The sequence below is a fragment of the Leptopilina heterotoma genome, unplaced genomic scaffold (genome assembly GCF_015476425.1).
Source record: "Leptopilina heterotoma isolate Lh14 unplaced genomic scaffold, ASM1547642v1 Lhet_57, whole genome shotgun sequence".
NCBI classification, from domain to species: domain Eukaryota; kingdom Metazoa; phylum Arthropoda; class Insecta; order Hymenoptera; family Figitidae; genus Leptopilina; species Leptopilina heterotoma.
The window spans coordinates 1,877,628-1,902,295 of NW_025111127.1; the positions used below are offsets into that span (position 1 = coordinate 1,877,628).

A 24,668-nucleotide genomic window follows, 5' to 3' on the forward strand; every position below is an offset into this window, starting at 1 on the left:
GAATTCTTTCAACGAATTTTAGTAAAATTTTTAAGAATAATTACATTTTTTAAGGAATTCGATTAAAATTGCATTAAAAGTAATAGAAATTCCGCAATGTGTTTTCTTATTAGTATTATTTATCAAAATAATTGAATTCCTAAGAATAATTTTATTATTTAACAAAATAATTGAATCCCTGTAAAAATTTTATTATTTACGAAAATAATTAAATGATTTAAAGATTTAAAGATCATTAAATTGAGTAAATTTTTTGAAATTTATTATAATTTTGACAAGATTTTTATTACAATTTTTGAAAATAATTAAATCTCAGAGAAGAATTTAATTATTTCTAAAGATAATTGAAATTTTGACAAGAATTTTATTAAAATTTTTTAAAACAATTACATTTCTTAAAAGAATTTTATTATTTGAAAAGATAATTACACTCAAATCTCGCTATAACGACCTTCTCTATAACGAGCGCTCTCTATAACGAGAGCTCTGTCTCTCGGTATAGCGAGGAAAATTTCCTCCCGATTACCCCCACTATTTATAAACAAATGCACATTCATTTGGTTTAAAGTTGGTTAAAATCAATTTTATTTATATAAAATAAAATAAAAAAGTCATAAAAGGTCACTTCTTATTTGAAATTATATCAATCTTCAAAATTTTAGCTTATATAAATTTTCTGTACGTTAAAGTTCAAATTAAACTAGGTTACGTTTGTAATTTTGACATTATGTAAATTGTAAACACTAAAAAAAATGAATGAAGAATCTTAAAAGTGGGGATTTCTCATTTCTCCTCTTGCGCTCGTAATAGAGGGAGACTTGACTCCCGAACTTCTCGTTATAGCGAGATTCGAGTGTATTGAAATTTTGACGAGAACTTTAAAAAAAATTAATTCTACAGAATTGTTAGTTGAAAAGTACGAAACATTCAGATATTCAAAGATTTTAATTTGAAAACTTTTCAAAATTCAATTTTTCCTTAAAAATTCATGCTCCAATGCTTTTAATACTCAATTATTATGTAGAATTAAAAAAATTAATTTTGAAATCAGTTTTGATTAAAATATTCAAGAGAAGAGAATTATACATAAATAAATAATTTATTGAATAATTGATAACTTCTTAAAAATAAATTCTCATAAAGAATTTTATAAACAAATTTTTAAATAATAGAATTCTTTTGATGAATGTTATTAAATTTTTAAGAATAATTATATTTTTCGACGAATTCGATTAAAATTGTATTAAAAATAATCAATATTCTGCCATAAATTGTATTATTTATGAAAATAATTGAAGTCCTAAAAAGAATTTTATTATTTATGAAAGTAATTGAATTATGGCTAAGAAATTTACATAAAATTTGTAAAAAATTGAATTTCTGTAAAATTTTTATTATTTTGTAAAAATAATTGAAAGTTTGTGTAGAATTTTAATTAATTTTTTTTAAATAATTTAATTCTTTTGTATAATTTTATTAGAGTAGTAGATACCTATTAAAAATTACGGAATTGAGTAAATTGTTTGAAATTTATTAAAAGTTTACCAAGAATTTTATTAGAATTTTTGAAAATAATTGAATCTCAGAGAAAAATTTAATTATTTCTAAAGATAATTGAAATTTTGACAAGAATTTAAAAACATTTTTGAACATAATTGAATTTTGCGAAGAATTTTATAACTTTTGAAAATAATTTAATTTCTACAATCATTTGTAATTTCTCTAAGATTATCCAAATTTTGTCGTTCAATTTAAGAACTTTTCGTGTTTTCTAAATCAATTCACGGACTTTACTGATCTTTTTTTAAAAAACGGACTTTTACGAACTTCAAGCAAAGTGATAAAATGATAATATGTTCGATTCGTTAGTGCTGCAATTTATAATTCAAATTTTACTTAAAAAAAACTTACTAAAGTATATCCCAGAGGCTGTTTTAATACTGGGAATTCATCATAGTACTCGTGTAAAAGAGGACCATTTAGTTAACGCAATTTTTGGATGCAGTAGTCGTAGGTGTCCTTCCAGTAGTTTGTTACTAAATTCCAAGGTTCAAAGCAATTTCTCAGCCAGTTCAACTTTCCGTCTATCTCTGCTAATTGGATGTTATCTAGAGGTTGTGGACAATCTGATGTCTCTTTTTCTTCGTGATTTACATAACAGCCACACTTTTTAAACCTTTTAATAAGGTTATTTCTTTTATCAATTAGTCTTCCTTTCGCCGCAATTTTCTTCTTCTTGCCAGGAAGATTGATATACGGAGTATACCACGAATTCTAGAAACACAAGAAAATTTATAGTCAACAAAATTTTTTAAAAATTAACAAGTTTAAATAATATAATATTTACTTACCCCTGATTCTTTAGAAAATAATTCCGTTATTTCTTGACTTCTAGCAAGATATCTTTCATGAGAAATTTTTTCATGATTAACAACTTCCAATTCATGATTAATAATCAATTCCGCCAAAAGACGACTTTCCCAAGATTCCAGCAATGTTTCTCCACAACGATTAATTAATTGTTGCCCTTGCACTCCTGACTGATTTAAAAGTTCCTTTAAAGGCTACGAAAAGTAAGTTATAAATTAATAAATATTAACTATTAATAAAATATTAACTTGGACAATTTTATCTCACATTAAAATGGAAATTCGTTTATTATACATTTATTTTATTTTAAAAAGTAAACGTTATATAAATTAATCATTATATTATTTAATATAATAATAATATAAATAATAATGAATTATAAATTGATCTTATAGATCTGAATTTAGAATGTAATTAACGGGAGACGTATTAATAATTTTAGATATATATGTACTTACAAGAGGTTTTTGCAGTGTAGATATATTCCTTGTTGCTTCTATTAGTCGTTTCTTTGGATTTTTTTTGCAGAAATTATATGTGCACCAGAGTTTGATGAGGAATTTATTGCTAAATTAACAGCCACACCCAGAGCTTTTAAAGTAACATTTGAAGGAGAAGCAGTACAAATGTCGTTATTGTTATTAGAACCATCCGCAATTACCGAAATATCTGAGACAGGTATACTTTTTGGAAGTCCTGTGGATACTGGTAGATACAGGTCCACTGCCTTAGAATTTCTCTATATAGTAAAGAAAAACATACTTTAAAAACAGATTTTTAGTAAATGTGTCAGAATTTAAAAAACGGATCACAAAGTTTATTAACAATTTAATTTTTTTCTAGTACTTACTGCTAAAAAATTAGTAACAAAATGATTTAACATTAAAAATTATATTATATTAAAATTATTATTAAGATATTATCTTTAAAATTCACATAATACGTTTGAGAAATTCTGACAGGATTATAATTTAAATATAATAAATTTGTAATTACAATTGCATTTTCTTCAGCAATTTTACTCTTTAATAAGGGTTGGTGCCCTAATTTTAAATTTAGTTGGGAAATTAAATGCGGCGTTAATAATAGTAAACTCTGCAAGTTTATACACTCCTCTAAAAAAAATATTTAATATTAATTTAAAATTAAATTTAAAAATAATTTTGAATACAGGCATCACAGTACCTTTAATCCTTAAAGAAGGTGAAAATAGAAATTTTTTCCTCAAAAAGGGGACAAAATGTGAACAAAAATTTATTTGTTTAAACAACTTTCACTCTAAAAATTTTTAGATACTCAAAAAAATATTGCATTGCATTTATTTATGAATTTCTTTAATTGTAAAATTATTCGAAAACATCGATAATATCTTTTTTAAAAAATTATTTAATCATTATTCTTTTTTCGTGGGATTTAAGAGTTCAAAATCTTTTTAATTAAAACCTTTTTAAAATTCAACAATTTATTTTATATTAATTAAAGATGACCTAGTGATAAAATCATTTTTTTTGTAATATTAGATTATTCTTACTGTCATTTCTTCAAAATTATTTTGATTATTTCAAATAAATTATTATTTTCTAGAACTTTTAACTAAAATTCGTCTTTAAATCAATTAATACTAAAATTTAAAAAAAAATTCTTTGAGAATTTCCGAAAGCATTTGTTTTGTTTGCAATTTAATTTAAATAAAATTTCGATTATTCGGAAAATTTTCAATTAAATATATATTATTAGAAAATAAAAACTTTAAATAATTTTAAAAAAAAATCAAACATAAATAGTGTTTTAAATAATTGAATGTTTCTCAAAATTGAATTCTTTTGACAAATTTTAATAAATATTATTAAAAACCATTAAATTTTTTAAGTAATTCCATTAAAATTGTACTAAAAATATATGAAATTCTACGCGATGATTTTTACTATTTATGAAAATAATTGTATTACTGCGAAAAAATTTAGAAAAGATTTGTAAATAATAGAATTTCTGTGAAATTTTTATTATTTATGAAAATAATTAAACGTTTGTGTAAAATTTTAATAAAATTGTTTTTAAATAATTGAATTCCTTTGGAAAATTTTATTAAAATAGTAGATATTGAAAACCATTGAACTGAGAAAATTTTTTGAAAATAATTGAAATTTTGCCAAGAATTTTATTAAAATTTTTGTAAATAATTGAATTACGGAGAAGAATTTTATTATTTACAAAGAGAATTGAAATTGGAACTATAATTTCTTTAAATTTTTGAACAGAAATGAATTTCTGCGAAGAATTTTATTTCTTTTGCAAATAATTCAACATTAGCAATTATTTTAAACTTCTCAATAATTTAATTTTTTAAGTGTTTTTAGCAAAAAAAAGGCGAAATAAGTGACAAAATTGAAAAAGGGGATAAGGAGACAAACTGTGATGCCTGTTTATTAAAAATTCAATTAAATTTACGACCATGGATTGTGGAAACGATGCATGGTAACGCTTAACCTAAAAATTATAAACCACGCGTCGTCCACGTTTTCAAAAGATATATTTATTTATAAGAAAAACTTATATGACTTACCTTTGAAAATATTCTTCAATTCTCCTAGTCCCCACTTATCTAATAAATCCTGGACTTCTCTATCCATATTTTTATGGAAAACCGAGACACGAGACAAAAAGACGCCACGACGTTCACAAGACAACCACTTTTTGCGCGGTATTCTTTTTCAGCCATTTTAATCAGAATTTCTACCAGAATTCTTTCAACCAGAATATTTTAACCAGAATATATTAACCAGAACTGTCTAGTCCTATTAACTACTTTTTCTGGTTAAAATAACTAGAAAATTTTTAACTCTGGTAATTTCAACCAGATCTTTTTTTTCAGTATACAAATGCAACCCGTGTTATATTTTACATTTTAAATAAATCCTATTAACCAAAGTAATGAACACTTTAAACAGTGAAAGATTGTTGAAAATTGACTGAAAGTTATTCCTTATAAAGAAAACAACCCCTTAACATTTAAAGTGAAAAAAGTAAAGAATCTATATATATATATATAAGGTGTTGTCCAGAGCATTTAAATGAACACTTTTATCCCTGCAGATCTCTTGCAGCATCTTCGTTATAGAGTTTATTATATTAAAGGTCCTCGTTGTTAAAGTTCTTAAATGGTCTCATCGATTCTGTAAAAAGAAATTCGGAAAAAAATTCGAAGATTAAAACGATTTTTCCGACGATCAGTTTAAATCATTTTCTCCAATAACTGAGGAACAATTTCGAGATTTGTAGAATCTATTTGATCCAGCGCAACAGGTACAATTTTTAAGCTTTACGGCGATCGTTCAGTCTTCACAAGAGTTGCCATGTTGTTAAGCCTATTCTTCTGGTGTCGACGAATGGATCCATTTTTGACATTCACGGACTATACTTTTCGGATGCACGAAATAACGACGACAACATTTTAATACAAAAATGTGAAAAACATGATGTCAGAGAATGGCTAGACGAAGACGGTATAATTATTGTTGGCAGAGGGTATCGCGATGCGATTCCTTTTCTTGAACAGATATGTTTGGTACCAAAAATGCCACCGCTTTTAGGACGTAATGAACGACAATTCTCTACTGAGGAAGCTAACGAATCTCGATTAATCACAAAAATAAGATGGTTAGTAGAATTGCGAAACGGGAACTTGCAATCTATTTTTCAAGTGTTTGGTAAACCCATATCAATGACACATGTTCCTCATTTTGGCCATTTTTTTCGCATTGCTGGCGCGATACTAAATAGATATCGTGGTTTAATAGAAATGGAAGCAGCTAAAGAAATGTTATTAAGAGCTCAAACAGCAAATGAATTAAAAAGAAAGGTTAAAGGAGAAGAGGAACTTTTCCAAAGATTTGCAAAATGGATGCATTTAAACGAAAATGATCTTCCATATTTTCCTCATCTTTCTATGAAGTATTTGTGTCACTTAACATTCGGAGTATACCAAGTTAACTTGGCACCGTCTCATATCCAGGATAAAGTCCATAGAGATGGTAATGAAGAGTCACAACTGGATGCTTTGATGAATGAACCTGGTTTAATAAGAATGCGCATTTATTATAGATTTCGAAATGCTACTCGACATCAGCTATGGATACTTTTTGCGCTTGAAGAAAATGAAGGGGAGCAACAACAACCTGTCCGTGATTACAATTGCACTAGTAAGACGGGTGCAAGAACTTTAGGTACTTATGCTCACGTTGCAAGTATTTTATGGTACTTCGGATATGCTCGTCATGAAGAAAACGTGAAATACCCTTGAACGGATCTTTTGAACAGAGCTGTTTGATATTTTTAATGCACTGAAAAAATGATATTGTTAATTCTAACATACGAGTACGGTTAGGATTTTTGTGTAAGATATACAGACTGTATTGTAAGTGGGGTTGTTTGTAAGGGTGAATCTGCCAGTTCATGAGTAAAAGAAAAGTTAATTCATTTATAAAAATATTTGCGGTGTTTAAGATAGTATTCTCTTTTTTATATAGTGTTAATTTAGTAACGAAGATTTAAAAAAAAATTGCTTAATTTGAATGAAAATTGTGACCTCTAGACTGAATTTGACACAAAAAGTACATTTGGCCCCACTGTGCGCCGGATCGTAGAAGGGCATATAGCCAATGTAATTCAAATGGGCTATATGCCCTTCTACGATCCGGCGGTTCAATTGTACAAGGGGTAGTTTTTAAGGGTTGATATTTTACATTTTTATTTGTTTAACATTAAGAGTTCTCTCTTTGTATATATTGATGTCTTTGGACATTAAACTTACCAAAAATAATGGTTCATTTGAACAAAATCACTGAAATGTTGATGTTGCTAAAAACAGCGGGTAAAAATACCCCACTTTCGCGCCGTGTTGTTAGCCAAATAAGTTAATCAATTATTAAAGGCAGTTTAACCCTCTGCCTACTCAAGTGACCGTTATCGACAAAAAACGACAATTCGGTCGTTAACGGCTTATGATTGGTTGATTGAGGATTTAATCATTGATTAACTTTTAATCGGTATTGGTGAAACTGTCCCTAACTGAATTATATCTTTAATTAGGACACTTAGAACTACTAATTCTGAAAAGATGAACAAAATTAACGGTAAGACAATTTCAATACATTTTTTGCGGAGTCTTTTATGACCAATAAAAAATAATTTTTCTTTTTTAATCATTGGGAATATTGTTTACAAATAATAAAAGTTATACAAATTGAGTCTTTTAAATGCACTGAAAGTGCTATGCTTCTTTTTTTACATTTATTTAAATAAGATTTGCATTTCCTAAAGTTCAAATTTATATTTGATAAGTCAACAGCCTGGAAAGAAACTAAATTTTGCACTACTCTTTTTTTAATATCACAGAAAATCCACACTGCTCTTCACCTAAAGAATCCATAAATGTCAACTTTGCTAAACTATCAAGATGAATCCTACTCCTGTATTTCGTTTCTATGTTTGAAGCTAGCGAAAATAAACTTTCGTACAGTACCGATGTAGATAGGATTTTCGGTTCTATGAATGACTGCTTGGCTTTTGTATTGTCTCAGTTCCACTGGTAGCCACCTGCTTTCTCCACATTTGAAAAAGTTTTATCTACAATTTTGTCGTGATGCATCCAAATATCTTCAGAATTTTGTTTTTGTATAGATAAAAAGTTGAAATATGTTGAGTAAGTATCTCCACGTCATGACTACTTGATCTTATTTCATTGTCAATGTTTCTTATAGCGGTTGACACAGCAAGGGCTCTTTTAAGATGTATCGTTTCGAAACGCGGATCCAGTATTGTGGCTTTGGCGTAAATCGCTATATTCTCAACGTTGCGAAATCTTTCTTCTATTTCAGCCAACAAAATTTGCTTTAAGTGGCGCGTCATAGGTACGGCGTCACCGCTGCTATATTATTTAAAGAAACAGTTAATCAATTAATTAAGTTCACAAAAAATGGATCCCCACACACACATATATACCAACAGAATGTTTTTGATGATTGGATAATATTTAACTCGGGGTTAACCCTGGGTGAGTGCCGAAAACAGTCATACACTGAAAAACTGTTGATAGAACAGTTCCGCTATTGACTGTTGTGCAGCGCTACTTGACGTTTAAAGTTTAAACTCACAGCTCAATCAAAATTGGGCGAGTTGCTTTTTTAAACTGGACTACCAATGGCGTTAAGTGAGCGGCTGCTTGACAAATAGTTTGACAGCTCTACCAAAAAGGAGAGTTAAGGCCTAAGCACAATAGGTTCGCGAACGCAAAGCATGAGTTAGAAAAGGACAGAGATATATTTGTGTCCTTGTCTATCTCATGTGTCTCGTTCGCGAACGACTTTCGCAAACCTATTGTGCGTTGGACTTTACTCTCCCAAAACTAAAGTGAGCTGTGCGTTTTTTTTTAACGCAGCACTTCAGCGCATTGGGTGAACAGTTCTGCCAACAGTTTTTCAGTGTATGCGCTGAGTGTGAACCTCGAAAACACCCAAAGCTTTCACCACGAAGAAGCAGAATTTATGGATTTTGAATCCTTGTAATTGTAGTAAATACGATACGTTGCATTGGCTAAAATTAAATTTGTTTTTGAAGACCTAACTTGTTTAAAGATGCTTCTACAACAACTTTTTTTCTTGGTTTGTTTGTTTTTTTTTTCTTAAATGACTTGAAGCTAGGCCAACTGTCAGAACACACACTCTTATATACCAACTAGTTTTGCGTTTTTACAGAACGACTTTTTGAGATTAGGAGTACTCGCATTTGCCTGGACCACCCGTCAATGGGTTTTCTCGCCAGAGAAGAGGGAAACTGTAGAAAACCTCTCCTGAGTACAACCGGTTTATCGACAGTCGAGTTCTAATGGTGTGTACCGGACAATAATCGACGGTGCACATCATTATACCTCGACGTCAAACCTCCCGCTCAGATTATCTCACGTGCTGGAAAAATCCCAGGCTAATGGGCGCGAACCAAGTACCCTTGGTCCGCCCACCGAGCCAGGCATTTATCCGACCGAGCTAATCTGTCGGTCTTCTTGGTTTGTATTGATACGAACAGAATGCACTGTTAAAACTATGCGCGAGCAACAATTTTCAGACGAGGTGTATTCTAGTTTTACTAATTAATTAAAGAAGTAATTAATTAAATCTAAGAAATAATTACTTAAAAATTAGGTTACTGTTCTTACTTAATTAGTTAATTAATTAGTAAAACTGAAAAAGGTTTCATCTGAATACATTTCATTTAAATACAATTTTTTAAAGAAGTTATGTAAATAATTAAAAATGTGAATAACATTATATTAAAGACCAATTTTAAAATTTGATTTTGCATAAGGGAAACCAAAATATTTATGACTTTTGACATGAAGTGGAATTTTTAAAAGATTTTTTTATAATAATTAACCAGAAGAAAAAAATATTTTTTATGAAGAAAGCAATAAAACATTGTAAAATTATAAAAATACTCTCTTTTTAGGACAATGACAAGAGAGGACGTAGCTATAATACAAGAGCGTCGAATGTCACAACAAAATCAAGGTAATTTGAATTTATTATTTATTACTTTCTGAAAATGTTGAAGTTCTATTATTATTATTTACTTTCAATGGAAAATTTAATAACAGGTAACTTGATTTCGGTTACCCGAATGTACTAAACTAAATAACTAAACTTTCATTGGATCGATATCGCTTTTACACAAAACTCATCTTGATGTCTGTTATATTGTCCAACTGGATTTAATGTTATTTTTCACTTGTACTAAAATTTAAAGTGTTATTTTTTACAAATAAAATTGACCTTAAATATAATGAAAAACTTTTTTTCATTATTAAATACTTCAAAATAAGGCTTTATCTGAAAGCTAGTAAATATTTAGGATAGCTCTACCCCAATAATACTGTTATAGTATAATTATATAACTGTTCTAAAACAAAAAAAGAACACGTTTTAAAACAGGTTAGTAACTGGTTATTAACAAAACATTATATATGTCATCCTAAAGTTGTAACAGTGTTCTGTGTGTTCTAACATTGTTATAGAACAGTTATGATACTCTATTCTAAATATTCTAGCATCAATCATTAATAATATTTATTAACATTCTGTTGGATCCATCCAATCAGGATTAACTCGGTGTTAACACTGGGTGGACGCCAAAAACAGCCTTAGGCTTTACAGCAAGTTTACAGGAAGCTTACTAAGAAAATTTCCAAAGTTCACTTTGAAAACTTCCTGAAAAATACTGTGTTATGTGGGCATGTCAACTATTTACTTACTATAAAAAATTAACTCTCTTTTTTATATATTGAAATGAATTTTAGTGTTTATCAAATATATAAAACCTTTTCACGAACAGGTTGTATTTCATTTAAAACTAATTTTTAACCTATAAATACATACAAAACATGCTACACAAACCGTTTTTCTCCGTATCTTTGTAAGACCTATTTTTCCTTCTAGCACACCGTGTTCGGGTAGAAAGGCCATAGGTGACAGCTGGGGTTTTCAACCGGATACACTATTGTGGATCTAGGAAGCGATTCTGCTCCCTAGGCTGATCTATACTTATGTGGTTTGGTGGGGTAGAGTCAAATTGAAAACACCAAAAACACTATTGGAAAGGGTAAGGGGATGGTACTGAGAGGCATTACGGGTGTGGTGTGCACAACGCACACTGCTGCCCTTGGTGCTCTTTTGGAGCTAAAACCCTTGCATCTTATAATTAAACCAGTGGCGGCAAAGGCTGTCCTAAGACTTGACATTAATCTTCTCTGGGTTCCTGGACACAGTGGATTCATTGGAAATGATAAAGCTGATTAACAAGTCAAACTAGATGCTAGGTAACAATTTATTGGGCCTGAGCCTTCAATTGGTGTCTCTGATAAATGTTTGGTCCTCGAATTTAAGTAATAGCTAACAGGGCTGTTGAATGGTCATGGTGATTTACGCTATCATAGGCATAACATGGGGATTGCGGGAGATCCTGAATGCTGCAAGTGTAGAGAGGAAAATGAAACCTCGATACATGTTCTTTGTCACTTCTCCGCTCTTGTTAGGAAGTGGTAATAAATTACGGACCACTTCATTCTTGGATCCAATATAGTGGACGAAAACTTAAAAATTGACTAGATTTCCTTGAAAATGGGTAGTCATGGGTTTTCGGGGTCGCTAATTACGAATATAACACAGAGAACATACTATTTACCACAAGGCGAAAAGCAATGTGCAAACTTGGTTTTTAGAATCATCTTTAGCTAGCTCCTGCTCCTGTTAATAGAATTGACGCAAGTTTCGAATTTTTAACAGTGATAAAATTTAATCCACTGTTTTTGTCTTACTTGGTAGTCGAAATAAACTTGACGTTTGAACAGCTTTTTGGAGAAAGGTTGAACAAGAGTTGCTACAGCATTTTTGAAGTACAACACGTCTACCTAAAGCACAATTCGACAAAACTTCACTCTTATTATTTATTATGAAAAAAATATATATATATATATATATTTTTTTTTCATATAAGAATCTTGAAGTGTTGCAAAAACCCCATATTTTAATGCCGAATCTGATGGGTTTTGTTTTGATGAACTGTTTTATAATACTTCTTCCATAATATTTTACCATCAACTCATCGATTGATGATGTAAAAATTATTATACCTATGAAATAATCAGATTCTTCTGAAGTTACGTCTAGTCCATTCAATATAGTAAATTCAATTATATGGTTTTTAAATTCTGTAGAAAAAAATATTCAAAACTTTTTACAGGTGTGATATCTAGTATCTCTTTTCTATCTTTATCAGAAACAAAAGTGTAATTGGATAAAATGCTCGTACTTTTGAAAATAAGACTCAGTAGGAAAGGGTATACCATTTTCACAAACATCAGGATCATCCATTTCATTCTCACTAATTGCATTCCAACTACATTCATTCTCAGATTTACTAGAATCCTCAGCGTAAAGAATAAAGGCCCCATCGATATGATCAATATCTTTAAAAAATTCTAGAGATTAAATTTCTTGTCTTACGTCGTGTTTTTGTCATAAGCGGAGAATTTTCGGAAGTTTCAACCCTCTTTTTTTTCGATGGCATGATTTTAAATAGAAATACACCGCAAAATAATGTTATAGATTTTAAACGCATAAAATATTCAACAGAATTTTTATTTTGGAACTTTCCGATTGGAACATTTGGTTCGGAACTTTTGACCTACAATCGAGAAAAGTATTAGTTTATATTTATCGTCGTTGTCGTAAATATTATTGCAATATTATTTTTGTTACAGTATCAACAAATGGACCTAACGCAATATCACCAAGTTGCCCTCCGACAGGTCAACAGCAACAGCCAGGACATCACAGAACGTCATCAGCTCCACCAGCTCCAGCGCCTCCACCACAGCCTCAACAATTGCAGCCAGCAGTAGGTCCTGCGATACAGCAAATGCCACCCGCACCTCCACCACAGCCTCCAGCAGCTCCTCCAGCTCCACCCTGCCCACCAGCTGGAACGATGATCGCTTATAGCAACAATAATAACAGCGTTCCGATATCGACGGGCACAACCCCAACAATGAACCAGTACGCACAATCGCCATCCCAAATGAGCCACCCCAATCAATCGCAGTCCCAAATAGTCTATGTTACCAATCAGGGGAACCAGTACGGCGTGACAGCCGCGCAGACCAATCAATATGTCGTTGGCGGCAATCAAAATCAAATGGGCCAGTATTCGTGTAGTCAAAGTAGCTTATACGGTAGTAATACTGCTCAAGTTTACGGTAATCAACCTAGTCAAGGCAGCCAGTACGCGAGCAGTCAATGCTCTCAGTACGGCGGCAGCCAATACGGCAGTAATAATTCGATTAATCAATACGCAACAGTGCCCAATCAGTATGCGACAGTTCAGTCTGGAAGCAGCTCGAACCCGTACGGCACCCCGTCGAACATTATCAACCAGTTTTCTGGTAGTCTTGTTAACAACAGTTATGCTCCCGTTGGCAGTAGTGCTGGACCACCGCCGCCACCGATGGGACCAGTTGCTGCTGCAGTCACTGCACCGCCACCGCCTCCACCGCCGCCCGTTCCCGAACAGTCCAACAACTCAATCGAGGCCAACTCGGTGGCTGAAGTCAATTCACTCGCAGCAGCACTTCAAGCGGCACGGCTTAAAAAGAAACAGGTGAGTTTTCTTGTTTATCATTTCTCTGGATTTATACTTAGAGATACAAATTTTTACAAAAAATGATAAATTACAAAACTTGGGAATTTTGAAATAATCACACACTGCAAAAAATTCGCGTTTGTCCCTAAGATATTTTTCGAGATAATGAATTGGTTAAAAGTGATTAACCAAGGAGATCTAACTTCGTCCTTCAAAAATTATATTTATTAACATGATGAAAATATGTTAAACTTCATTATCTTAAAAAGTAGGGACCAACACGAATTTTTCGCAGTGCTTGCATTTCCATTACTATTTGTATGTAATATGCGCAGAAGGCTACTGCGACTCGTAACTTATCACCTTATTTCAGAAAACCAAATCATCACATACCCCACTGCCTGAGTTGTACCTCCTGTGTTTAGTATTATTTATTTACATATTCCCCAAGTAATGTAATTTTTTATTTTCTGCAAGAAAATAAGAGATAAATTTAAAAAATATTTTTAAAAAATTTATTAAAAGAAATAAGCAATTAAAATTGGCACTTTGGTAAGTAATAAAATTATTTATTATAAATATTATTGAGTTACATTTTTTATCTTTTCCCCTGCCTACTTTTGTTTTTCATTTGGGTCATATTTTCTCAAAAAAATCAATGTTGGCAATGGGTCTGTCAATTTTTCTGAAACTTGGTGTAATTGTAGTGTTGTGTAAGAGAAGAATGAGGGAAAAAAACGTTTTAAAGTTTTGGCTTTCACAGGGCATTAAAGTTTAAAGTAATTTTTTTCAAAAATTCATAACCCTGAGACTTTTTAATCGATTTTGTTCATATATTTATGTGACTAATAATTGTTATACCTACCGACAATTTTAATGCAATAAAAAACAAAAAAATTAAATTAAATTAAAAATTAAACAATTAAATAAGAACGGTTCAATTACAACAAAAATTTTGTTATGTCCTTCTGTTTTATTTTTTAAATTTAATTTATGTTTTTTATCTACAAATAAGCCACAAATGTAACAGAATTTATTGCGATTTATACAATTCATATTTTACAACTCTTTTTTATGCAACTATGAGGAAAATGAGTTTAACGTAACTGGTTTTTTCAAAACATTGAATACAGGTTCAGAATTGTAATTCTTAATAAAATACATAGATTTTAATATACTTCGCTAATGGTTGGGGTTGTGAATTTAATTCCTATTTATATCTTCTGAACAGCAATCTCAACCAGTGGAAAACAGCGGATCGAGTACAAGTAGTAGCGGAAGTGGAAACTATGGTACCTTGGGCAGAGGAAGCAGTGGAAGTAGCGGCGGTGTTGGAATGGCTTCTATGATGGACGAAATGGCTAAAACTTTAGCACGAAGGCGAGCTGCTGTCGAAAAAAAACAACCAGAAGCAGCTCCGGTAATGATTTAATTGCAGTTTTAATATTTGATAATTCTATTTTTAAAGCATAAATAAGCTTTCAATGTATGCCAATTTGAAGTTTGATACTTTCAATTTTTAGACATTTTGTTTATATTTGTGTTATTTAAAATTTTTGCTTTTTAAAATTAAAATATATCAAATTTTTCTTTTATTTAACTCTTTGCTTATAAAATTAGTATTTAAATAAATTGTTGTTTAATAATAAAGTCTTTTATAGGAGCCTGAAAGTTCTCCTGACAAAAAATCGTGGGACAAAAGCAATTCAAATAACAAATTTTCTAACGGTGCAGAATCACCAAAAGCAACTCGCAAGAGGTTTGGTTCAGCTTCAGAAGATACGCTTCTTAAAATAAATGGAGTTAATGACGGCACTTCATTCATGTCCCAGGAAATGGAAGCTTTCAAAGTTGAACTCATAAAGGAAGTCCGAAAGGAGTTTCAAAAGATAAAACAGGAGATTAAACAAGAAATTGTTGAGGGTAAAATCAATTTTCTTTCTAAGTCGTTTTCTTTATTGATGGCAAACTTTTTCAATTTTTTAAATTATTATTTAAAGCACAATCTTTTTGCAACACTAGCATCTAATGCGAAATTTTACTATTTTCTAGGTTCTCTCTTAGTTTTAAATTAAATTTAGTGTAAAGGATCATTCATACCTCTGCAGGCTGCCTGCCTGCGCTGGCAGGAGCAACAAAAGTAAGAGAGAAAGTGCATTAAATTTGAATTCACTGACTCTTGTACGTTACTATGGCAACCTGCAGGGAGGCAGGCTGCAGAGGTCTGAACGCTCCATTAGGATATTTGATTAAAGTCGACAGGTGGCACTGATTATTCTCTAATTCGTAGTTTCAAAAATTGCCTAAATTGAACATTAAAATCAGTTGATTCTTTAATCATTTAGAATTTTTATATTGTAAAAACTCGTATTCAAAGTTAGTTTTTGACAACTTACGTCTAATCGGCTACTCCAGGTCCATACAGGGTCCCCTCTTCATCTTCTTCTCTGTTTAAAATTTTGATTTTCGAAAAAATTGAAATTTAAAAACTTTGAAAATTCTGTAGTTTTTGTAGTTTTTAACGAAAATGGCTTGCTAACGAATTTAACCTTCATTTTTACACCAACTTTACCTTTGCCAAATTTGAAAACGATTCATTAAGTTTCTCAAGAGTTATCGTGAAAACAACATTTTGTGTCTGCAGACAGGCGGACAGACAGACACTATCGTAAAAATCCAAAGAAACAAAATATATAAAATATTTAACTTCTGTCAAAGTTAGAGAATAATCGTCGCCATCACAGTCGTTTACACCCCATTATAGACACTTCCCATAGCACGATATCATCCTAGAAGCTTCCTTGGATGATCAATAATACTCTATAGAATATTTAAGAAAGTTTTTTTGATAATTGTTTACAAAAGCGGCGAATATTCATTACTGTCAACCGGACAAAATTGTTTCTAACCTATTTTAGGCTCGAAACTAGAAATAAGATAAGAAATACTGAATATACTATTTATGGAATGCTACGCGAAACTAATGAAACTATGTAATCCTTTAAATACTCAATGTTGTTCAATGTTCAGTCAACTTTCACGTCAAACATTGAGAAACATTTGGTATTTGAAGAATTCAAGTCAAAGTCCGTTAAGTTAAAATTCCTCCAACCAGCTATCAAACGTAAATTACGTAACTAGAATAACTTACGTAAATGATCAAACTTACGTAAGTTACGTAAGTAGAATAACTTACGCAATTACTCGCATTTACGTAGGTTACGTAACTAGAATAACTTGCGCAATTAAATAAACTTACGTAAGTTACGTACGTACAATAACTTACATAAACACTAAAATTTACTTCAATTGCGCAAGATCAAACTTACGTAAGTTACGTAAGTAGAATAACTAGCACAATTAATAACATTTACGTAAGTTACGTAATTAGAATAACTTACGCAATTAAATAAACTTACGTAACTTACGCAATTATTATAACTTACTTAAGTTACGTACGTACAATAAGGGGCCGTCCATAAATTACGTAACACGTTTTTAGTGAAATTTTGAACCCCCCCCCCCTGTGTAACAGGTTATAACAAAATCGTTTTACCCCACCCCCCTTTATCATTGTTACGTAATTTTTAAAAATATTTTTTTTACTAACGTTTTTCGAAACAAATTTGTTTATTACTGTTATTTTTAGTACACTCGACTGTCGGATCTTTTGCATTCAGTTCTTTTACACGCTCGCTTCTTTTGCAATTTTTCTTTCGCACCTTTTATCTTTTATATTATATAAATAAATGACTATCAAATTGTCAAAACATTTATTTCGCGATAACTTTGGTTATCTAAAGTAAATTAGAACAGCTCCTTCATTATTTGATTAGAATCATATTAAATAAAATCTTAATTATTAGAAATGTAAATATTAAAACTAAAACATAAATACTGTCATTAATTTACATACTTGGTTATACATATTGTTTTGTTTTGCGTTACCATGACATTTGTTTTGGTATGAGAGGATTTGGTCCCGTAAGTGCAAAAGATCCGAGAGTCGAGTGTATTTATATCGTACAATAGCAATACAAAATTAAGTTAAATATAAAAAACATTTAGAGGAATAATTTTATTAATCATACTTAACAACAAAAATATAACATTGATTTTTTAATAGTAATTTTATATTATTTCCAAGAATCGATTCGCGAAATGATTCGATTTTTACTTATATTGAAGTAGCGGCAAGGGACAGCTTTTCAAAAATTTATCGATTATAAAGAGATTAAGTTCCTTATAAATATTACGTAACAATGATGATTGCCCCCCTCCCATGTAACATATGATAACATTTTCTCGAACCCCCCCCCTCCCCCTAAATGTGTTACGTAATTTATGAACGGCCCCTAACTTACATAAATAATCAAATTTACTTAAATTACGTAAATAATCACATTTACGTAAATAACCACATTTACGTAAATAATCACATGTACGTAAGTTACGTAAGTTTATTTAATTGCGTAATTTATTCTAGTTACGTAACTTACGTATGTTTGATTAATTGCGTAAGTTATTCTAGTTACGTAAGTTTGATCATTTACGTAAGTTACTGTAGTTACTTAATTTACTCTGGTTCCGTAAGATCCTGTAGTTACGTTATTTACTCTGGTTACTTAATTTACTCTGGTTAGGTAAATTACGTAACTTACGTAATTTTGATCATTTACGTAAGTTTATTTAATTGCGTGAGTTTGATTAATTGCGTAAGCTACGTAATTTACATAAGTTCATTTAATTGTGTAAGTTTTTCTAGTTACGTAACTTACGTAAATGTGATAAATTGTGAAAGTTATTCTACTTACGTAACTTACGTATATTTGATCATTTACGTAAGTTATTCTAGTTACGTAATTTACTCTGGTTACGTAAGTTAATGTAGTTACGTTATTTACTCTGGTTACGTAACTTACATTAATTACTTACATTGCTCTAGTTACGTAAGTCAGGGGAAACAATTTTTTTTCTGTGATTGACACTAAATAATTATGTTTTTCAATCTTTTGTTTTGAGTCGACACGAAACTAAATCTAATTTGTTAATTTAGTTTCGGTTCGACAAGAAACTAAACTCAGTTTGTTAATTTAGTTTTGTGTCGACTTGAAACTAAAGTCACTTTGTTAATTTAGTTTCGTGTCAACTCAAACACTGAAACGAAATTAAACTTTCGAGACGGTCCCTGTTTCAAACTTAATTCAGTGTGAAAAAACTCCACAATATACCGTACTGTTTCGGACAAATTTCGGACTAGTCCGAAATCTGTCCGGTTTTGTATCCAGGGTTTTAACTCATGGTTTGCGTTCGCGAAGCAGTTGTTCTTAGGCCTTTTAAGTGGAGCCCCATCTCAGCAGAAAATGTAAAACTGAAATTAGAAAATCATGAGAGTGATAGAAGCACCGATCGCCTATCTCTCTTGCACTCATGATTTTCTTCTTTTGGTTTTACTCTTTCTGCTCAAATGGACTGTACCCTAAAGCAGCATAGAAACATAACCGAAATCACTATCCTAAACGTAATCAGAAGAATGAGTTAGAAAAGGATAAATAATATGCCTGTCATTCTCTAACGCATTCTTTCGTTTGCATTTCTTTTCGTTTTTCATATTAAAAATGAAAAAAAAATTCTCAATGAAAGTAATAAATAATACAATAACCGTTTATGTAAACAATTACCATTTTTTGTATATTTATACTTTAGTCACTTCTTGTTCTAGTGTAATAAAATTTTAAAATGAAAAAGAAATTACTTAAATTTGTTCAATAGTATTAAGAGTATGTTTATAATTGAGGCTCCGGATCTTAAAAGGGCACTTTTACCATTTAAAATAAATGCTGAAAGTGCCCTTTTAAGATCCGGAGCCTCAATTATGCTTAATTTAAAAATTTGTTCTAATATAAATTTATTCCATGGTAGCCGTAAGGACTGAGTTGAGTAGAAGGTAAAAAGAAGCAGACCATCAAGAAGCGAAAAATTTAGAAGAAAAGGAAAGAAGAAAACTACATAAGTTATATTAGGAAGCTCAATCGAAGCAATTTGATCGTCAAGCACATGTAGGTTTTTACAGAGTACAGTGTTATACAGTTATACCCATGTATATCAACCTCTTGTGCGTAAGTACGCTAATTTAGCTTAATATTTAAAGTGGACTCGTTTCTTTATTACCTATTATACAATCGGTAAAAGAAACTCGATGTTGGATCAACTGAGCTTTTTTAAATTAATATATTATTACTCTGTAATCGCGCACCAAGTTCTTCGTCTGTAACCTTAAAAATCATGTAAAACGCACAATTTATATTGACAATCTTGTTAAGTTTTCAGGAAAAACAATGAAGAAACTTAGTTTTTTTAAAAGAAAAAGTAAAGAAGGTACAGATTAACTTGAACAATTAACTTTTGGTACCTGTGAATGATTAATGATTCTTGACATACCTTTTATAGGAAAAAAAATCTTTTAACAATAATTATGCGATAATTACTGTCAACGAGTACCTTTGTACTTCACTGCCGATTTGTATAACATTAAGACGTCGTTACATACTACGCTTGAAAATTATCATTTTCCTTTTATATAACACTCAATTGGTTCAACATATAGAGCCATACATAATGTACATTTATCATTGCGATACGTTAGCACTGATTTTAAACGCCAATTTTTTACTCTAGTGTCACTGTAGAAAAGGAGTTCGACCCGAGAATACATTGTACAAAATATTTTGCCAATGTCGTGGTACTTTGCGAACTTTTACAATTGTTTTTTCATATTTTTTAACGTGAAATGATTAGGGAGCGTTCTTAAATTATGTAACATTACTAGGATTTTTGTATTTGTATTTTGTACTTTTAAAACTCATTTTTATTAATATTTTCTTTTTTAAATTCTTTACACCGTTTATATTAATAGATTTTGTATGTTTCTCAGCGATTTGAGAAAATTTTACGAGGGGAAGGGAAAGGGGTTTAAAAAGTATCTAAAAAAAGTTTACTTAATTTGAGAACGCTCCCTTATTGGACAAAGCTACTAAGTCCAGTAGATTCATCCAAAATGTGATATTTTGCAATTTTGCATTTAAAGACAAGCATATCACAAACATTCCAATAAGATGATTTTTAAGAATAAGTTTAAAATACTTTTCAGACCCAGTGAGAGAGAAAGTATTCAACAGAGGCATTTTTTATTGGAACTAAGCAAATTTTCAATGCGATTTCGACAACAAACCGCATTAGAAGATTTTTCGCCATTAATTTGTACTCATGACATCTCTATTAAATCACAATAAGAGAAAAGTATTCGGGACGAGCAAAAAGTATTAGGAAATATTTTCCAATATGGTTTGGTGTCGAAGTCGCATTGGAAGTTTGCTTATTTCCAAAAAACGGCTCTGCTGAGTACTTTTTTAAACTGAAGAGCAGACAGAAAAATTATGTGATTTTAAACTAACAATGAAATCCACATTTTAAATATATAATTGCCACGACATGGGAAATGCAGACCATATTCACTTGACATGTTTTCTTGCAGTTTAAAAATTTAAAGAAATTATGAATTTGCTTAAAATACTGTAGAAAACAATGGATCAATTCATTATATTTCGATTAAAGTCGTCAACGTCTAATTTTAAAAAGTCATATACTTTTATCAGTCTTAAGGTCACGAAATGAAATTAATTTTATAAAAATTTTTGATATTTATTGTGAAATATAATTTTAAAGATTATAAGAAGGTGGTAACTGCTAAAAAAAAGATATTAAATATCGCATAAAATATGATTTTAAATAATAATTTACTGCCTTATAATGGAATATAGAAATTCGTAGATCACTTGCATGAAATGTTAAACATAAAGTCAATTGCGAAGTTGTAATAGAAAAAAAACTTAAATTTTTAACGCAATACATAAAAAAACTGAACTCATAGGGTATTACTACGTGTTTTCATTTCAGTCACATTTAAGAAAATATTAACAAATTTTAGTGTTAATGTTACACGAATATGACAAAAAAAATATTTTTTCGAGGTTTTTTAAATAGTTTTTGAGAGTTTAAATTTAGCTAATTTTAAAGATGCAGAATAAACCCTTTTTTAAGAGAACATAAAACACTCATTACATGAACAAACTTATTTATATTTATGTTTAAATAACAAAAATAAATAAAAAATTTTAAAATCACATGTTCAAATAGCTATTTTAGATTATGTTACTATCAACTGCATTTAGCAGTAAAAGTCGCATTGTTTACTATAGCCAATATCACTTTGTATGGTTTTGTCGAAACTAGCCGTTTTTAAAGTTGCCTAAAATATTTGAAAAAAAGTTTATTAGATATTTAAATGCACTAAAAAAAGAATTTATTTAATTCACTTAACCCATTACTATTATCAAATATAATAATAATATAACAGTCTCTTTTATCAAATGAACATTTTTTTAAATGTGTGATTGTGAGATTCTGAGAACAGAGTCAATTTCTTTCTATTTTTTAATTTGAATTTCTTTTAACTTAAAAAAGTAGGATATAAATTTTAATATTTTACAAAATCTTATTTTAAGAATTGTATCAGAAAACGATTAAATTATAAATTTTAAAAATTTTAACATTTTTAAGTAAAAACAATAATATATTCCTGAAATCGTAATGAAAAAAACTGAAAAATGTTACTATTTAAAAAATTTATATTTTTTGTAAAAAAGTCATTAAGGTAGACTGCTAAATGAAGGATTGAGGGTGCGGCGCCCTCTCTCTACGAGGGTCGCTCTAGCGACCGATCATCGATTGCATCCCGTGAGGGGAAGTAACCTTTCCCAGCATGGTGGGACTAACCATAAAAATGATAAATTAATAAAATTACAAAATATAAGAAAAAATAATCATTTTTAATTGTTTTAATTGTTTATAACCTAGTATATTGTGAAAAGTAAAAATCTGCAAGAAAATCAGGTTCCAAGAATTAAATGTGGAAAAAGTGAACTAATAATTACCTAGAGATAGTTTCCATTATATGGAGAATTTTAAACGCGTTTTTCTTGAAAACATTTCAGAAGCGCATTGACCTTTGTCACAATTAAAGGTCCTACATTTTAGCGAAGTATTAATTTTTTTAAAAAAGCACCACGTCCGGTGGTGCGTTTTTGAAGCGTCTGTACTGTGAGTAGAAAATATTTAAACTTAAATGTGAATTTAATACCAAAAAGTAACTTTTTTCAAAATTTCAATTTTTTAAATTGTTTACAACTTTTGCTAACGTGGCCGAAAAATGTTCAATAAAATAAGACTGCTCTAATCTCTTTGATAATTAAGAAATTATTAATTAATTTCGAAAATATTTTTTAAAAAGCAGGTTTCTGTAGAAGGACAGTTGAACTGTCGATACATGAAATCATGCAAAAATAAACCTAATGAAACTTTATGAATCTGGTTCAAAGTTTACTGATTTTGTGACTCCCAATGAGATCTACAATTTAAAAAAATTCATCCCTCTATAGCTTTTATGGAACTCGAGTTATTTATGAAAATGTAATGTTTACATATACTCACACACCCATGGAATGACATTTTTAAAAAATGTAATTTTTGAGTTCCTGAGGTCAGAAAGCGTAAAGAAAAATGAATTCGAAAATTGTGAAAAAAAATTGAAAAATTGAGTTCGAAAATTTTTGATAATACAATGCTTCTATGAGAAGGGAATATGACAAATAATCCATAAATGCTTAAGTGCTATTAAATAAAACTGTCCAAATATACTTTATTTGACTGAAAAAATTTTCAAAGTACTAAAGTAAGTTTTCATGTTCAGGATTCTTTATTGCCAATATCGTGGCAATATGAATGAAAAACACAACTTCCAAATTTAAATGGTTACTTAAAGTAAAAAAACAGACAAATAGCTTGTAAGTGGGTACTACTAACAACTTCATGTCTCTAAATGAAGAAAAAACATGTAATGTCAAAATAAAACAAAAATTCAAAATGGCAGATCCAATATGGCGGACGAATTTTTAAAAATTCTTCGGATTTACTTGAAAATTGTTACTCGGAGGTATTTGGGGTTGATGAATACTAATCCGTTGTCTGTTTTTAAAAATTCAAAATGGCGGACGAATTTTTGAAAATTCTTCAAATTCACTTGAGTATCGTTACTTGAGGGTTTTTGGGGTCGCTGATTATGAATCCGGTGTCAGTTTTTAAAATTACAAAATGGCGCTTCCAGTATGGCAGACGAATTTTTAAAAATCAGTCGTCCATAAAACTCGGGGGTTTTATGGGTCGCTGATTACGGGATACAATGTCAGTTTTTAAAAATTTAAAATTGTGGATCTAATATGGCGGACGAATTTTTCAAAAATTTTCAAAATAACTTGAAAATTGTTTCTCGGGGTTTTTGGGGTCACTGATTACGAATTTGAAGTCAGTTTTTAAAATTCTAAAATGTCGGATTGTTTTAGTCGTTCCCTTTATCTTTTGACGATTGATTAATATTATTATAATTGACATTATTACACGGAAAAAAATTTCTTATAGAAAACACAAACTTTTTCGTAAAATATACAAATAGGTTAAGTTGTGCTTTATGCAGGCGAGTTTTGTGTTTCCAACAAGCTGGTTTGTCCCAGTAAAAAAAAACTAATTCAAATGAATTGAAACGAATTAACATTTTTGGTAGGCTCCAATTCGTATTTGTCACAAAGCGGGATTCACTCAAGCTCTTTGTATATTCAATTGAATTTAATTCAATATGTACCAATTTGTCCAAACGAATTCGCATTCGAAAGAAATGGCCAAGGAATGCATTGAATTCGTGCTAACGAATTGAAAAAAATTAAAGGCTCAAAACTTGTCCAGTGAATTGGTACGGATAGAAGGTTCGGAAGTTCAATACAGTTTCACGAATTCAGGAAAATTGCATCATGGCTCCAATTCGTATTTGTCACAAAGCGGGATTCACGAAAGCTCTTTGTGAATTCTTTTTAATTCATTTCAATTAGTTTTCGTTTACTGGGGTGTGTACCACAAACCAATCTGTTATAACACCAAGAAATCCACGCATGCGCAAGAAAATTCAAGTGAACGTCTGCTTGTCGTCTGCTGCGTGACCCCAG

General features: G+C 30.3%; 1 protein-coding gene across 2 annotated transcripts in view; it reads left to right on the plus strand.

Annotated features, from left to right (window-relative positions):
- Positions 1 to 21,480, plus strand: part of LOC122508774 (ena/VASP-like protein) — a 55,681-nt gene extending 34,201 nt beyond the window's left edge. The window contains exons 4-8 of one of the 2 annotated variants that reach the window (XM_043622306.1): positions 9,871 to 9,932; positions 12,680 to 13,575; positions 14,789 to 14,977; positions 15,219 to 15,480; positions 19,480 to 21,480. In XM_043622306.1, the coding sequence (XP_043478241.1) occupies positions 9,871 to 9,932; positions 12,680 to 13,575; positions 14,789 to 14,977; positions 15,219 to 15,480; positions 19,480 to 19,508 (1,438 nt within the window). In that variant the 3' untranslated portion in view covers positions 19,509 to 21,480. Of the gene's footprint in view, positions 1 to 9,870; positions 9,933 to 12,679; positions 13,576 to 14,788; positions 14,978 to 15,208; positions 15,481 to 19,479 lie in introns of those variants that run through there. The other variant, XM_043622307.1, reaches the window with a different exon arrangement.
- Positions 21,481 to 24,668: the final 3,188 nt, after the last annotated feature.